Below are 17,243 nucleotides of genomic sequence, written 5' to 3' on the forward strand. Positions count from 1 at the left end.
ATCGGTTTCTGAGGCGAGGGCAGCTTCATAGCTTAAAGTTTACTGGAGAGAGTGCTTCAGCTGATACTGAAGCTGCCGAAAAATTCCCAGCAGAACTGAAGAAAATAATTACAGAAGGTATAAGCAAGTGCTTAACTGTGACGAAACTGCAATTTATTGGAAAAAATTGCCCAGCACCCCAACCTCCGATGACTTAGCCTAACACACCATCAGTGTGCTCGCTGTCTTCTTGATTCCGGTAAGTGAAACTACACTATACACACATTATTTCTACTTTATATTGACTGTGTATTTTTATGTGTTATTTGGCATGATTTGGCAGCTTCATAGCGTAAGGTTACTGGAGAGACTGCTTCCGCTTCATAGTGAGACTATACATAGTGAGATTTTTGCAACGCTACAGTGCTGCTATGATTGGAGAAAAGTATTTCTACTTTATATATGCTGTGTATTTATCATAACATTCCTGCTTTTACTATATGTTGCTGTTATTTTAGGTTTTATGTGTTATTTGGCATGATTTTGTAGATTATTTTTTGGGTCTGGGAACACACAAATCTTCCTTATATTAATAAATGGTAATTGCCATTCACTTTATGACATTCAGGCTTACGAACCATTTCATAGGAACTTTCCTTCGGCTAGCGGAGGAAAGTCATTACTTCATTCACCACGATCGAAACAGTAGGAGAACAATTAGGGAAGAGCGATAAAATTACTAAGTTTTAATAGAGTCATAGAACACAACAATACAGCAACAGGTCCATTGACCTATCTAATCTGTGCTGAACTGCTATTCTGCCTAGTCCCATCGACCTGCACCCAGTTCTTAGCCCTCCATTACCCTCCCGTCCATGTACCTATCCAAATTTCTCTTAAATGTTGGAATCAGACCCACATCCGCCACTTCTATGAGTAGCTTTAATCCACACTCTCACCCCTCTAAGTGAAGAAGCTTCCCCCCACATTCCCCTTAAACATTTCAACTTTCACCCTTGACTTCTAGTTCCTGTGTCACCTAATCTCAATGGAAAAAGCCTGCTTATATTTACCCAAGCTATACCCCTCATAATTTAGTATACCTCTATCAAATCTCCCCTCAATCTCCTGTGCTCTAGGGAATAAAGTCGTAACCTATTCAGCCTTTTCCGATAACTCAGGTCAAGTCCTGGAAATCTTTGTAAATTTTCCCTGCACTTTTTCAATCTTACAGGTAATGTTCCTGTAAGTAGCTGACCAAAATTGGACACAATTCTTCAAATTAGGCCTCACCAATGTCTTATAGAACTTCAACATAACATCCGGACTCCTGTACTCAATACTTTAATTTATGAAGCCCAAAGTGCCAAACATTCTCTTTACGATCCTACCTTCATGTGACACCATTTTCAAGGGATTATATATCTAAATTTCCAGATTCCTCTGTCTGGATTTCGTTGCTTCAGGTGTGATAGAATCAGAGGGGCAAGAGGGGGAGGTGTTGCATTGCTTGTCCAAGAAAATATTACAGCAGTGCTTTGGCAGGATAGATTAGAGGGCTCGTCTAGGGAGGCTATTTGGTTGGAATTGAGGAATGGGAAAGGAGCAGTAACTACCTAGTGGGGAGCGAGAATTGGAGGAGAAAATTTATAAGGAGATAGCAGATATTTGTAGTAAGCACAAGGTTGTGATTGTGGGAGATTTTAATTTTCCACACGTAGACTGGGAAGCCCATTCTGTAAAAGGGCCGGATAGTTTGGAGTTTGTAAAATGTGTGCAAGGTAGTTTTTTGCAGTAATACATAGAGGTACCAACTAGAGAAGGGGCAATGTTGGATCTCCTGTTAGGGAATAAGATAGGTCAGGTGACGGAGGTATGTGTTGGGGAGCACTTCGGGCCCAGTGATCACAATGCCATTAGTTTCAATATAATTATGGAGAAGGATAGGACTGGACCCAGGGTTGAGATTTTTGATTGGAGAAAGGCTAACTTTGAGGAGATGAAAAAGGATTTAGAAGGAGTGAATTGGGACAATTTGTTTTATGGGAAGGATGTAATAGAGAAATGGAGGTCATTTAAAGGTGAAATTTTGAGGGTACACAATCTTTATGTTCCTGTTAGGTTGAAAGGAAAGGTTAAAAGTTTGAGAGAGCCATGGTTTTCAAGGGATATTGGAAACTTGGTTCAGAAAAAGAGAGTTCTACAATAAATATAGGCAGCATGGAGTAAATGAGGTGCTCGAGGGATATAAAGAATGTAAGAAGAATCTTAAGGAAGAAATTAGAAAAGTTAAAAGATATGAGGTTGCTTTGGCAAGTAAGATGAAAATAAATCCAAAGGGCTTCTACAGTTATATTAATAGCAAAAGAATAGTGAGGGATAAAATTGGTCCCTTACAGCATCAGAGTGGTCAGCTATGTGTGGAGCTGAAAGAGATGGGGGAGATTTTGAACAATTTCCTTTCTTCAGTATTCACTAAGGAGAAGGATGTTGAATTGTGTAAGGTAAGGGAAACAAGGAGGGTAGTTATGGAAACTATGATGATTAAAGAAGAGGAAGTACTGGCACTTTTAAAGAATTTATAAGTGGATAAGTCTCCAGATCCTGACAGGATATTCCCTAGGACCTTGAAGGAAGTTAGTGTAGAAATAGCAGGGGCTCTGACAGAAATACTTCAAATGTCATTAGAAACAGGGATTGGTGTATAGCTCATCTAGTTCCATTGTTTAAAAAGGGTTCTAAGAGTAAGGCTAGCAATTATCAGCCTGTAATTTTGACGTCAGTGGTGGGTAAATTAATGGAAAGTATTCTTATAGATGGTATATATAATTATCTGGATAGACAGGGTCTGATTAGGAACAGTCAACATGGATTTGTGCGTGGAAGGTCATGTTTGACAAATCTTATGAATTTTTTAAAGAGGTTACTAGGAAAGTTGATGAGGGTAAAGCAGTGGATGTTGTCTATATGGTCTTCAGTAAGGCCTTTGACAAGGTTTCACACAGAAGGTTAGTTAGGAAGGTTCAATCGTTAGGTTTTTTATTGAAGTAGTAAAATGGATTCAACAGTGACTGGAAGGGAGATGCCAGAGAGTAGTGGTGGATAAATGTTAGTCAAGTTGGAGGCCGGTGACTAGTGGTGTGCCTCAGGGATCTGTACTGGGTGCAATGTTGTTTGTCATATACATTAATGATCTGGATGATGGGGTGGTAAATCGGATTAGTAAGTATTATGATGATACTAAGATAGGTGGCGTTGTGGATAATAAAGTAGGTTTTCAAAGCTTGCAGAGAGATTTAGGCCAGTTAGAAGAGTGAGCTGAAAGATGGCAGATGAGTTTAATGCTGATAAGTGTGAAGTGCTACATTTTGATAGGAATAATCAAAATAGGACATGCATGGTAAATGGTAGGGCATTGAGGAATGCAGTAGAATAGAGTGATCTAGGAATAATAGTGCATAGTTCCCTGAAGGTGGAATCTCATGTGGATAGGGTGGTGAAGAAAGCTTTTGGTATGCTGGCCTTTATAAATCAGAGCATTGAGTATAGGAATTGGGATGCAATGTTAAAATTGTACAAGGTATTGGTAAGGCCAAATTTGGAGTATTGTGTACAGTTCTGGTCACCAAATTATAGGAAAGATGTCAACAAAATAGAGAGAGTAAAGAGGAGATTTACTAGAATGTTACCTGGGTTTCAGCACCTAAGTTACAGAAAAAGGTTGAACAAGTTAGGTCTTTATTCTTTGGAGCGTAGAAGGTTGAGGAGGGACTTGATAGAGGTATTTAAAATTATGAGGGGATAGATAGAGTTGACCCGGATAGGCTTTTTCCATTGAGAGTAGGGGAGGTTCAAACAAGAGGACATGAATTGAGAGTTAAGGGGCAAAAGTTTAGGCGTAACACAAGGGGGATCTTCTTTACTCAGAGAGTGGTAGTTGTGTGGAACGACCTACCAGTATAAGTGGTAGAGACAGGTTCGATTTTGTCATTTTAAAAAAATTGGATAGGTATATGGACAGTAAAGAACAACATAAGAACATAAGAGATAGGAGCAGGAGTAGGCCAATTGGCCCCTCAAGCCTGTTCCGCCATTCAACAAGATCATGGCTGATCCGAATCCCACAAGGCAACAGTGCCAACCAACAGGGCACCATGCCGCCCATTTTATTTTATTATTCATCCCGCCCAAACCCATGTGATCACCCGGGGAGAAAAAAAACGATTTGCCAATTGAGGAGAAAAAATCTGGAAAATTCTTCTCTGACCTATCCAGGCTATCGAAAACTGGCCCAGGAGATCACACGGCTGATCTAAACTTAGCCTCATGTCCACTTACCTGCTCGCAAACCGTATCCCCTAATGCCACTTTTATCCAGGAAAATGTCTATCTCCATTTTGAATTTACTGAGTCTAGTAGCTTCCACAGCTCTCTGGGGCAGTAAATTCCACAGCCCCACTACCCTCTGAGTGAAGAAATCTCTCCTCATCCTGGAACGGCATCCCCTTATTTTAAGATTATGCCCCCTAGTCCTAGTTTCACCCATCATTGGGAACATTCTCCCCGCATCCACCCGATCAAGCCCCTTCACAATCTTATATATTTCAATAAGATCGCCTCTCATTCTTTGGAACTCCAATGAGTAGAGTCCCAATCTACTCAACCTCTCATCATACATCAACCCACCCATCCCCGGAATTAACCTAGTGAACCTAGGAATGGAGGGTTATGGGCTGAGTGCAGGTAGGTGGGACTAGGTGAGAGTAAGCATTCGGCACGGACTAGAAGGGCTGAGATGGCCTGTTTCTGTGCTGTAATTGTTATATGGTTATTGGGAGTCTATGATTCCACTTCTTTTGACAGCTCATTTCATATTCTGACCACTCTCGGGTGAAAATATCGCCCTCGTGTTTCCATTAAATCTCTCCCTGCTGACCTGAAACCTATGCCATGTAGTTCTCGATTCCCCAAGTTTTGGAAAAAGACTGTGCGTTCACTCTATCTAGGCCACACATAATTTTATAAACACTATAAACCCTCATTTTCCTAAACTCTAATGAAAAAAGTAGCAACCGGCTCAAGCTCTCTCCATAGCTCAGTTTGTTGAGGCCCAGCAGCATCCTTCTGAATTTCCTCTGCACTCTTTCAAAGTCAAAGTCAGCATAACTGTATCTTTAATAACAGGGCAACCAAAACTGAACTCACTATTCCAAATGCAGCCTCATTAATGTCCTTAACAATTGAAACATTACCTGCCAACTTCTATACTCAGTAGCTAATTTCTCTAAACCCTTCAACACTCCGTTTACCTGCAACCTTTCAGGGAACCATAAACTTGTACTCCTAGCTAAATAAACACCATTTGCTATTTCTCAGCCCACTTACACAGCTGATCCTTTGTAAATCCAGATAACCTTCTTCACTTCAACGACACCACTGTCAAGTATCATCATTCGTTGAGTTTTAACTGTTGTCATGAACAGGATGCAAAGTAGCTTTGGAGATACAGAGGCTCAGTGAAAAGGTAGGACATGGAAGTAGAATATAATGTCTGAAATATAAAAACTTTTTAAAAAATGGTGACAGAGTAAAAGGTATTGGTGTTCAGAGTGATCTGTCAAGTTTCTGGTAATGTGCAGATACAACAAGTGATCAATCAGAATCAGAATCAGGTTTATTATCACTGACATGTGATGTGAAATTTGTTAACTTAGCAGCAGCAGTTCAATGCAATACATAATCCAGCAGAGAGAGAGAGAGAGAAAAAATATTAATAAATAAAGCATAATAAATAAACAAGTAAATCAATTACAAATACTGATTCGATTTTTTTAAATGTGCAAAAGCAGAAATATTGCATATTTTTAAAAAGTGAGTTAGGGTCCAAAGCTTCAGTGTCCATTCAGGAATCGGATTGCAGAGGGAAAGAAGCTGTTCCTGAATCGCTGAGTATGTGCCTTCAGGCTTCTGTACCTCCTACCTGATGGTAACCATGAGAAAATGGCATGCCCTGGGTGCCAGAGGTCCTTAATAATAGACGCTGCCTTTCTGAGACACCGCTCCCTAAAGATGTCCTGGGTACTTTGTAGGCTAGTGCCCAAGATGGAACTAACTAGATTTACAACCTTCTGTAGCTTCTTTCGGTCCTGTGCAGTAGCCCCTCCAAACCAGACAGTGATGCAGCCTGTCCACGATACAACTATAGAAGCTTTTGAGTGTATTTCTTGACATGCCAAATCTCTTCATACACCTAATAAAGTACAGCTGCTGTACATGCCTTCTTTATAACTACATCAATATGTTGGGACCAGGTTAGATCCTCAGAGATCTTGACACCCAGGAACTTGAAGCTGCTCACGTTCTCCACTTCTGATCCCTCTATGGGGATTGGTATGTGTTCCTTTGTCTTACCCTTCCTGAAGTCCACAATCAGCTCTTTCATCTTACTGATGTTAAGTGCCAGATTGCTGTTGTGGCCCTATTCCACTAGATGGCATATTTCACTCCTGTACACCCTCTCATCACCACCTGAGATTCTACCAACAATAGTTATATCGTCAGCAAATTTGGAGATGGTATTTGAGCTATGCCTAGCCACACAGTCATGTGTATACAGAGAGTAGAGCAGTGGGCTAAGAACACACCCTAAGGTACGCCAGTGTTGATCGTCAGCAGCACAATCTGCACCAAGTCCAGCTCCTTCGCTTTCTTTGCCAATGAGCAACCCACTGAACTGGTAGACCTGCAAAACTTCAAGTTCTTAATGTTCAGCGGGGTCTTATGATCATAAAAAATATGATTACAAAGGACAATAATACCTTTGGATGGCCCCATACAAGCTACTGTGAATGAACTCGCCGCCATCTTACCAGAACCTTTCTGGAAAGTATGGCAATATAACAAATCTATAACAAGTTAGAAACTGAAACCTACTAAATATCAACTTCCCCTGGGTCCCCTCCTCCTTCCCTTTCTCCTATAGTCCACACTCCTCTCCTATCAAATTTCTTCTTCTCCAGTCCTTGACTCCTCCTATCCTTCCTTCTCTCCACTTCTTTTATTTTGGCATCTTTCCTCTGTTTATTCATTTCCATAGATGCTGCCTGACCTGCTGAACTCCTCCAGCATTTTGTGTGTGTTGCTAAAAAAATTATCATTTGCTTTACAATTCCTGTATCGATCACTAGGGGGCACTTGCAGCACAACTATCAGGAGGCCTCGCTGCAGAGAAGAGGTTCTCAGGCAAAAACTTCAGTACAAAATGGTTCTTCATTTTCTTTCTTTGGATATTTTTAAACATTATTTTTTTGTGTGAAATAAATAATTCCATTGTTCAACTACAGAATTTGTGAATATACAGTCGGAAAGTCTGATCACCTGCCTGTACTTCTTTCTACTCCCTAAGTATAGACAGAGACTGAAGACTGCAGCACCAGTACTGAGGACCAAAAAGGTATGGACAAGGGAAGCACAGGAGCACTTACAGGACTGCTTTGAATCAGTGGACTGGACTGTTTTCAGGGATTCATCTTCAAATCTGGATGAGTATGCATAGATGTTACCGACTTCATTGAAACCTGTGTGGATGGGTGTGTGCCTACAAAAACTTGTTGTATGAAACCTAGCCCTCAGCAGACAGTAGGGTCATTGTCTGCTGAGGGCTAGGTCTGTCACATTTAAGTCTGGTGATCCAGGTCTGTACAAGAAAACCAGGTATGACTTGTGGAGGGCTACTTCAAGAACAAAGAAACAATTCCGAGTGAGGTTGGGGGCAACATTGGGTGCATGTTAATTCTGGCAGGGTTTGCAGGCCAACACATCCTACAAAGCAAAACCCAATAGCAAGAATGGCAGTGATGCTTCACTATCAAAAGAGCTCAATGCCATCTGTGCCCACTTTGAAAGGGAGATATAAACATAGCTGTGAAGATCTTTGCTGCACCTAATGACCCTGTGATCTCTGTCTCAGAAGCTGATATCAGGCTCTCTTTCAGTAGGGTGAACCCTCACAAAGTGGTAGGCCCTGATGACGTACCTGGTAAGGCTCTGAAAACTTGTGCGAAATAACTGGCAGGTGTATTCAAGGACATTTTCAACCTCTCACTGCTATAGTTGAAAGTTCCCACCTGCTTCAAAGGGGCTACAATTATACCAGTGCCCAAGAGTAGTGTGAGCTACCTTAATGACCATCATCCAGCAGCACTCACATTTATGGTGATGAAACACTTTGAGAAGTTGGTCATGGCTAGAATCAGCTCCTGCTTCAGCAAATGACCTGGACCCACTGCAATTTGCCTATCACCACAATAGGTCAATGGCAGGTGCAAGCTCAATGGCTCTTCACACGGCCCTAGATCACCTGAACAACACAAACACTAATGCCAGGGTGCTATTTGTTGACTATAGCTCAGTGTATAACACCATCACTCCTACAGTCCGTAGATAAGTTATGGAACCTGGGCCTCTGTACCTCCCTCTGTAATTGGATTCTTGACTTCCTAACCAGAAGTTCACAATCTGTGTGGATTGGTATTAATATCTCCTCCTCCTCAATGATGATCAACACTGGTGCACCTCAGGGATGAATGCTTAACCCACTCCTCTACTCTCTCTATACCATTACTGTGTGGGTAGGCACAACTCAAATGCTATCTATAAATTTGCTGATGAATCTCAGATGGAGATGAGAGGGCATACAGGAGTGAGATGTTAGACTGTCTTGCAAGAGAGTGAACCCTCACAAGGCAGGAGGGCTCTGAAAACCTGTGCCAACCAACTAGCGGGAGTATTCAAGGACATTTTCAACCTCTCACTGCTACAGGCAGAAGTTCCCACTTGCTTCAAAAAGGCAACAATTATACCAGTGCCGAAGAAGAATAATGTGGGCTGCCGTAATGACTATTGCCCAGTAGCACTCACATCGACAGTGATTAAATGCTTTGAGAGGTTGGTTATGACTAGTCTGAACTCCTGCCTCAGCAAGGACCTGGACCCATTGCAATTTGCCTATCGCCACAATAGGTCAATGGCAGACACAATCTCAATGGCTCTCCATGTGGCTTTAGACCACCTAGACAACACAAACACCTACATCAGGATGCTGTTCATCAACTATAGCTCAGCATTTAATACCATCTTTCACACAATCCTGAGTGAGAAGTTGCAGAACCTGGGTCTCTGTACCTCCCTCTGTAATTGGATCCTCAAGTTGTGTCCAGCAAAAACCTTGCACTCAACGTCAGTAAGACCAGAGAGCTGATTGTGGACTTCAGAAAGGGTAGGACAAGGCAACATGAACCGATCTTCATAGGATCAGAAGTGGAAAGAATGAGCAATTTCAGGCTCCTGGGTGTCAAGATCTTTGAGGACCTAACTTGGACCCAACATATCGGTTCAGCTATAAAGCAAGACAGCGGCTATACTTCATGAGTTTGAGATTTGGTTTGTTACCTAAAACATTCAAAAACTTCTACTTATGCAGTATCAAGAGTATTCTGACTTGCTGCATTTCCATCTGGTGTGGGTGGTGTGGCTGCACAGAATTGAAGTAAGTTGCAGAAAATTGTAAGATTAGTCATGGCATTAGCCTCCATAGTGTCCAAGACATCTTCAAGGAGCAGTGTCTAGAAAGAAGGCCCACACCACCTAGGGAATGCTCTCTTTTTATTGTTACCAGCAGGAAGGAGGCACAGAAGCCTGAAGGCACACACTCAGCGATTCAGGAACAGCTTCTTTCCCTATGCCATTTGATTCCTAAATGGACATTGAACACCTATGAACACTACCTCACTTTAATTATTTCTGTTCTTGCACAATTTTTAATTTAAAGATTTAATATACAAATATACTTATTGTAATTGATTTACTTATTTATTTTTTCTATATTAGCATGTATTGTGTTGTATTGCTGCCGCCAAGTTGACAAATTTCACAACATATGCCGATGATACTAAACCTAATTTTGATTCTGATTAATGCAGTAGATTGAAATTGAGCATTCAGTCACATGGTGGTGGGTTTTGTGTGAGTGAGTGACAGCATGTGACAGAGTGTGAATATGTAAGTGGGAATGAAACTGAATATCCTCGTCAGATGCAGAGGAATTACTGAAATATTTCAAGCAATGAGGATTTCATCTGTTACAGCTTAGGTGGGGGAAGTTACAACACTTCTTTTTACAGCTAAGGATACAGACAGGTTTAACAGAATTGAATGAGTTCATGATTGGCTTAGACAAGGAGGCTAGAGGGAATCTGTCCTCATTAGCGGAACGATAGCTTAGATTTAAAATTTTGAGCAAAAGATACAGATGTACAAAACCTTTGTAATCAGGGAGTAACTGTTGGAAGTTATTCTTACTGATTGCATTTAAAATTGCATTTCTGGTACAGCAATTAAAATGCACAGGAGCATAAGAAATTGCAGTGTGTAGTGGACTCTGCCTGTTACATTACAGCTGCATTCCTTCCCACCATTGGTAGTATCAACAAGAATCGCTGCTTCATGTAGACAACAAATATTATTAAAGATCACCACCATGTGGTCCATGTCATCTTCTCACAGCTACCATCAGGCAGGAGGTACAGAACATAAAACATGGAACAGGACAGCACTGGACAAGCCATTTGGCCCATGGTATTGCCAATTTATACAAATGTCCATTCTCCTATTTATCATCCATATCCTACCATTCCCTTCATATTCAAATGTCTATCTAAAAGTCTCTTAAATTCCACCGAACTGCCTACTTCCACTATCACCCCTGTAACCTTTTTTAGGCACCCACCACAAACTGCGTAAAAAAAAACTGTCCCTTGTATGTCCTTTAAACTCTCCTTCTAACCTTAAAAGTAATTCCTGTGGTGTTTGAGATTTCTACGCTGGGGAACAGATTCTGACTGTCTACCCTATCTATTCCTCTCAGAATTAAAAAAAAAAGTTCTGTTAGGTCAGCCTCTGATGTTGCAGCTCTATAAAACCCTGGTTAGTCTTGGAATCTTGTGTTCTGTTCTGGTCACCTCATTATAAGAAGAATGTGGAAGCTTTAGGGAGGGTGCAGAGGAGATTTATCAGGATGCTGTCTGGATTAGAGAGCATGGAGCATGAAGATATGTTGAGCTAGGGCTTTTCTCATTGGAGTGACGAGGATGAGAGGCAAGTTGATATGGTGTTGATATAGATTAAGTGGACAGATAGAGATGACTTCCCAAGGCAGAAATGACTAATACAAGGGGGCACAATTTTATGGTGATTGGAGGAATGTATGTGGGTGGGGGTAATGTCAAAGGTAAGTTTTTTTACGCAGAGGATCATGGATGTGTGATATGGCAGGATTCTCGGTAGTGTGGAGGATCAGAGGGATCTTGGGGGCTACATCCTTCAAAGTTGCATTGCAAATTGATAGGGTTGTTAAGAAGGTGTATGGTGCGTCGGCTTTCATTTGTTGTGGGATTGTGTTTGACAGCTACGAGGTAACATTGTAGCTCAACAAAACCCTGATTAGATCACACTTGGAATATTGTGTTCAGTTCTGGTGGCCTCATTAGAGGAGGGATGTGAATGCAATGGAGAGATGCGGAGGAGATCTGCCAGGATGCTGCTTGGACTAGAGTGCATTTCTTATGAAGATAGGTTGAGTGGGCTAAGATTTTCTCTTTGGAGCGAAGGAGGACTAGAGAAAACTTGATAGGGGTGTACAATATGATAAGAAGCACAGAATGAGTACAGGCTCAGAGCTATCAAATCTTGGAATCATTTTTGTGAACCTCCTTTGAACCCTCTTAAATGCCAACATATCCTTTCTTAGATGAGGGGCCTTTAGGGAATGCTGCATGAGGACCCCCAAATCTCTTTGTAACTCTGATTTTTGAATTTTCTCTATTTGTACTCAATGCTTTTATTCCTTCTACCTAAGTGCATGACCATAACTTCCAGACACTGTATTCAATCTGCCACTTCTTTGCCCATTGTCCTAGTCTGCTTAAGTCCTTCTGAAGCTTCCCTACTTCCTCAACATTACCTGCTTCTCAATCTATCTTCGTATCATCAGCAAACTTGGCCACAATGCCACCTATTCCATCATCCAAATCATTGACATAGAACATAAAAAGTGTCATCAGGGTTGGCACTTGAGTGATTAAGCGTACTCAACCGTTCTACCTCTACCATCGGAAGGAGTGTGCGGATGCACTCATAGGTTGAATGAACACTTCTTTTCCTGTAGGTTGAAGATCAATAGGATAAAGACATTTGTCTTCCCCAGGAACAGATATGTGTGAATAATTCTTTTCACCATAACATGTGGGTACATTTATAAAAGGGAGGGTGTGTATAAATGTGCTTACCTCAAAGAGTAGCAGGTCAATGATGTGGAAGACCATACAGAGAGGGAACTTGGCAGTGAAGAGTGTGAGGAACCACTGTGAAGCATACATGTGTGCCTCCAAGTTCAGGTCCAGGAAGTGATTGTAGAGTTCAGGCAGCTGCTCCTGGAAGCAATAAGTGACAGTGTGGGGCTTTACTCTAACATGCAGTTCCACAAGCAACTGAAGCAGAGAACATCTCCCTAACTTATTCACCTATATTTTCCCAATGAATGAAGCAAAAAGAACAAATGTTTTGCAGTGAAGGGGAATAGCAAGGAATCACAGTCTACTCTTGACCATTATTCGGTTTATCTGTACAGCACAACTAGCAATGGCTTGGATGTATCAGTATCACATACAATATTGCTGGACATATTTTTGAAAAGAAAAATCTGAATCAAATCAGACAATTGCCAGAGTGCTGTAGTGGGAGGCAGTGAATAAGAAATAGAAAAGTCATATTTCTGCAAAAGCTGTTCAGACCCAAAAAACTTCTACAAATGCTACGAATGTTCAGCTGGTCCGACAGCATCAAATCAGGGACTCCTTATCATTCTATTTCGATAAAAGACTGAATTGGCAATTTTGTTCCTTTCTCTGCAGGGACTATTCAACCTGTTGAGTGTTTCCAGCGTTCACTGCTTTATCTCAGGTTTCCAGCATCTGCAAGGCTCCTTACCTGGTTTGTTATGACCGTGTTAGTGCCATTGTTACAAAAGCAGTAACTAAATATTATTAAGATGGGACACAGCCCAGGTGGAAGGAAGTAACTTCCAGCCTGATAAACACCATATATACAAAGGTCAATAACAGGGAACTGTACCTGAGCAACAGTGAGCAAAACGGAGCTGACACTCAATTTGTATATTACATAAATATATAAGGTTACATTATTCTGTACATTGTACAGCACAAGAACAGGCCCTGCAACTAAACATAACTAAATGTCTGACTAACTAATCCTTTGTGCCTCTACAATGTCTATATCCCTACATCCTCTCATATTCATGCACCTATTTCAGAGCCTCTTAAACATCACTATCATATCTGACTCCAGAACCAGATTTATTGAAGTGACTTCTATATTCAAAGGTAATGTCAGAAGGTTTCTAGGATTCAGCTGAGAGGCTCTTCACATATTTGTTTAGGTTAGAAATGTGATGGTCTGACTATGTAACTGATCTCCCACCAGGCAAACAACCTCTGACCCTACAACAAGCAACCAAGCTGCTTTTGTGGGTGTGTGACTGGTGAGTGTGGGAGGGCAATGACAGTGGATCTATGATCATCAGCCTGGCTAATGAAGCAGAATGTAATAACTGTGAAGCTGTCTACCCTAGCAACTAACTGTAACCACAGCACAAGTGTGGTAGTAATCTTTTGGCTATAACCATGAGACAGAACTTTACCTGTGATAATTAAGTGTAAAAAAGAGAGGAGAACCATAATTCTGGGACAGTAGTGTGTGGGTAGGGCTGTGTAGCAGGTAAGAGCAATGGATATGCTTCTAAGGACAGCCATGCTTTATGTTTTCACCATTTTATTTTGTCTTAATTTGAGAAATATCTGACTCTAAAGCACATTATATTTTAATAATAGTTAGCCCTTTGCACAGCAGCAACTTATTTAAGTAAATTACTGAAATGATAAGCTTCAAGGCTTCAAAGTTTATATTTAAACTTCACTACCATAAATAATTGTAGCATGCCTCATTCTGCCTTCCAAATTCCTTTCTTCCTGTATTTATAGAACTGAATTACTAGTTATGTAGATCACCCTCCAATTTGCTCAAGTAGATTTATGTTGTTTAAATTCAAATCCCAAAAAATAAATTTCCTATTGGGGAGCAGCAGGACTGGATTTAGAAGTTAATAATCTATAGTTTCCCTACTGTGTACTTCGTATTTCATACATGGTGTCTAAGACACACTCCAGGGTCCTGAGCCCAGTCAACATTACTTACAAGCAGGTTTCACACTAGTATCTGTAAGGATGTGAGGGAAAATTTTGAAAACCGCCTTGTAATGTCAAGGCACGAGCACTGTTGTTGAGTAGGATAAGAAAACTGTATCAGAATTATACAGTCTTTATCTATAATAGTGAACAGGTAACATCCATTCTGCATCATCAACTACTTGCACCAACCCTGAACAGCCCATATCATTTAAATATGGCAACACTAAGAGAATATTGCACTAAAGTGCATTTGGTTATTTATTTTTCTAATTGCGCTTCTTTCTTGTAAAAATTGTGTATATTTTATGTTAAATTTATGTTTTTCTTGTGAATATTGATTACATGATGTTGTATGCCTGTGTTGCATTAAGATTTGAATTACAATAACTCGACATTGAAATACCAGTAAAGGATCCAACCATGAAATAAATGGTAAAAAGTTAAAATTCACATCACTTTATCTCCCTACAAGAAACATTCATAACCAAATAGATAAGTCAATAGAATGAATAGTGATAAATGGTTTTTGACTGAGAGCAACCTCAGTTTGCAAGGGCTCAAAGATTTGAATTAACAATCTGAAGCAACAGAAAGAGTGGACAAGAAATGGGAATTAACCCTGAATATGGGGTGAGTCCGAAAACAATAAACCTGAATGAGCCATATTCATATAATCAGAAAGTAGAAATTATATAGCTGGAGATAAGACAATGGATAATGTTCATGGGAGCAATTTTATAGGCCTGCTAATGATAGCTATCCTGTAGGGTGAAGTATGAATCAAGAAATAACAAGAGCTCATAGTGAACATGATGAAATGTACTTCAGGCTTCACGTGGATGGGACAAATCAAATTATTGTGGGCCGTTATGAGAAAGGGTTCACAGAAAGCAACTGAGACAATTGCTTGGAACAAAGTGTTGTGAAGCTAATCTAAAGAAAAGCTGTTTTGGATATAGTCTTTGATTGTGACACAAGGTTAATTAGTAATCTTATCGGGATGGAATTTCACAACCAATGTCATACCAATGTCCTCATCCAACACCATAGTTCTGAAATTAATCAAAATCATTTGCATAGCTAAACAGTATGAGCTGGCTAAGCTGCAATGGAAATTAAGTTATAGGGAATGGTTAGACAGGCTGGGCCTTTGCTCCTTACAGTGTAGGACAATGAAGGGTGATCTCATAGAGGTATATAAAATCATCATAAGCATAGATAAGAACAATTAAACAACAGTACATATTTGCAGAAATATTTGAAGATTATCCTAGTGCAATACTTTAAAAAATAAAAGCTCCTTAAGAAAAGGTGCACCATGTGTACCTGCATTTAATTGTAGTTTTTATAATCAGAAAATATTTACCAAAACATTAAAGAAAACTGAACCTGAGAATAGGAATCAGATCAGGTTTCATGTATTGTGCTGTACTGCTACCGCAAGACACCAAATTTTACGACATACACGATCTTCTATGTGGTGAAAATTTGTTGTCTTGCAGTAGCAGTACAGAGCAATAGATGAAAAACTATAAATTACAATAATTATGTACTCCTTTACTACTTGCAGTAGGACACTACAGGATGATCTCATGGAGGTACAGGTGTCACCCCACCGCCTTTACAAAGGTAGAGCGTTTCTATGAAACCTTTCTTAAACCGAAATGGCGTAAAGCAAAGAACCATTAACTTATATGGGAAATATTTCTCTAAAAGCGAAAATCCTCTGTGTAATGTGAAAACAGGTTACTAATGTAGGTCTTTTGTAAAAGCAAAGTAGTGTAAAGTGAACATTCGTAAAGCGGGGGACGCCTGCATAAAAAATCATGAGAAGCATAGAGAATATAAATATCCAAAAGGCTAGAAGATTTTCAGATTTTGGATTCTTTAAATTTTGGAATATATGATTGCTATCATTTCCAACTATTAATTTATGTGCTACTGCTAAGCACTTATTCATCTTACACTTCTTCATCAACATATATACTGAAGCAGCAATTCAGCGTGTTAGATCTTTATCAGCAATGATCTTGGCAAACTCATTAATGAATTTCTCTGATGCTTCATCATCAGCAAATGAGATATCACCACAAATCTTTAAAAACTTAATGCCATGCCTTTACTTAAATTTCTGCATCCTACCTGCTGCACAATCTCAATTACCTTCACAATTATCTGAAGACAGCGGAAGAAGCTGTTCCTAAAATGTTAAGTGTGTGTCTGCAGGCTCCTGTACCTCCTCCCTAATGGCAGCAATAAGAAGAGGTCATGTTCAAGGTGATGGGGGTCCTTAATGATGGATACCACCTTTTTGAGGCATCGCCTTTTGACGATGTCCTCAATGCTGGGGAGCCTAATGCCCATGATAGAGCAACCCTCTGCAGCAATCTTGTGCAGTGGCCCCTCCATATCAGATGATGGTGCAACCAGTCAGAATGCTCTCCAAAGTACATCCGTAGAAATTTGCTAACGTTTTTGGTGACATACCAAATCAAGGAATGTTAATACTGAAAGATGGCCAAAAAGGGAGGGAAATCAATTATGAAACGTAAGAAATATATAACAGGAGTTTGTAGAAGGTAAACATGGAGGTATGCAGATCCTTCAGAGGTTGAAACAAGAGACATATTGAAGGAGCTAACTTAGGCATTATACTTAGCATTTTGTATTTGCTTCACAGCAGAGAAGGTAGAATATATTTTAGACAGATCAAGAAAGCAATGAGTTAATAAGATTGGATTCTAGTAAAACAAAAACTGATAGAGCAATAAAGGTCTCAATTATTGTGACCCAGCAAAAATCTCAAAATTCTAGAGCAACCTCTGTGGATTGTAAAACAGAAGACATTACATCTATCCAAGAAAGGAGACAGATAGAAAAGTAAAAAATAAGAGACCTGTCAGTTGCCAGAAAATATTGAAATCGCTTTAAATCTCTATGGAT

The 17,243-nt window shown here is 40.1% G+C and overlaps 1 protein-coding gene across 4 annotated transcripts in view; it reads right to left on the reverse strand.

The window, feature by feature from the left end:
* Positions 1 to 17,243, reverse strand: part of LOC132402205 (rab GTPase-activating protein 1-like) — a 570,990-nt gene that overhangs the window by 206,511 nt on the left and 347,236 nt on the right. For all 4 annotated transcript variants that reach the window (XM_059984929.1, XM_059984928.1, XM_059984931.1 and 1 more), the window contains one exon: positions 12,324 to 12,467. In XM_059984929.1, the coding sequence (XP_059840912.1) occupies positions 12,324 to 12,467 (144 nt within the window). The remainder of the gene's footprint in view (positions 1 to 12,323; positions 12,468 to 17,243) is intronic.

Source organism: Hypanus sabinus, chromosome 11 (genome assembly GCF_030144855.1).
Source record: "Hypanus sabinus isolate sHypSab1 chromosome 11, sHypSab1.hap1, whole genome shotgun sequence".
Taxonomy (NCBI): domain Eukaryota; kingdom Metazoa; phylum Chordata; class Chondrichthyes; order Myliobatiformes; family Dasyatidae; genus Hypanus; species Hypanus sabinus.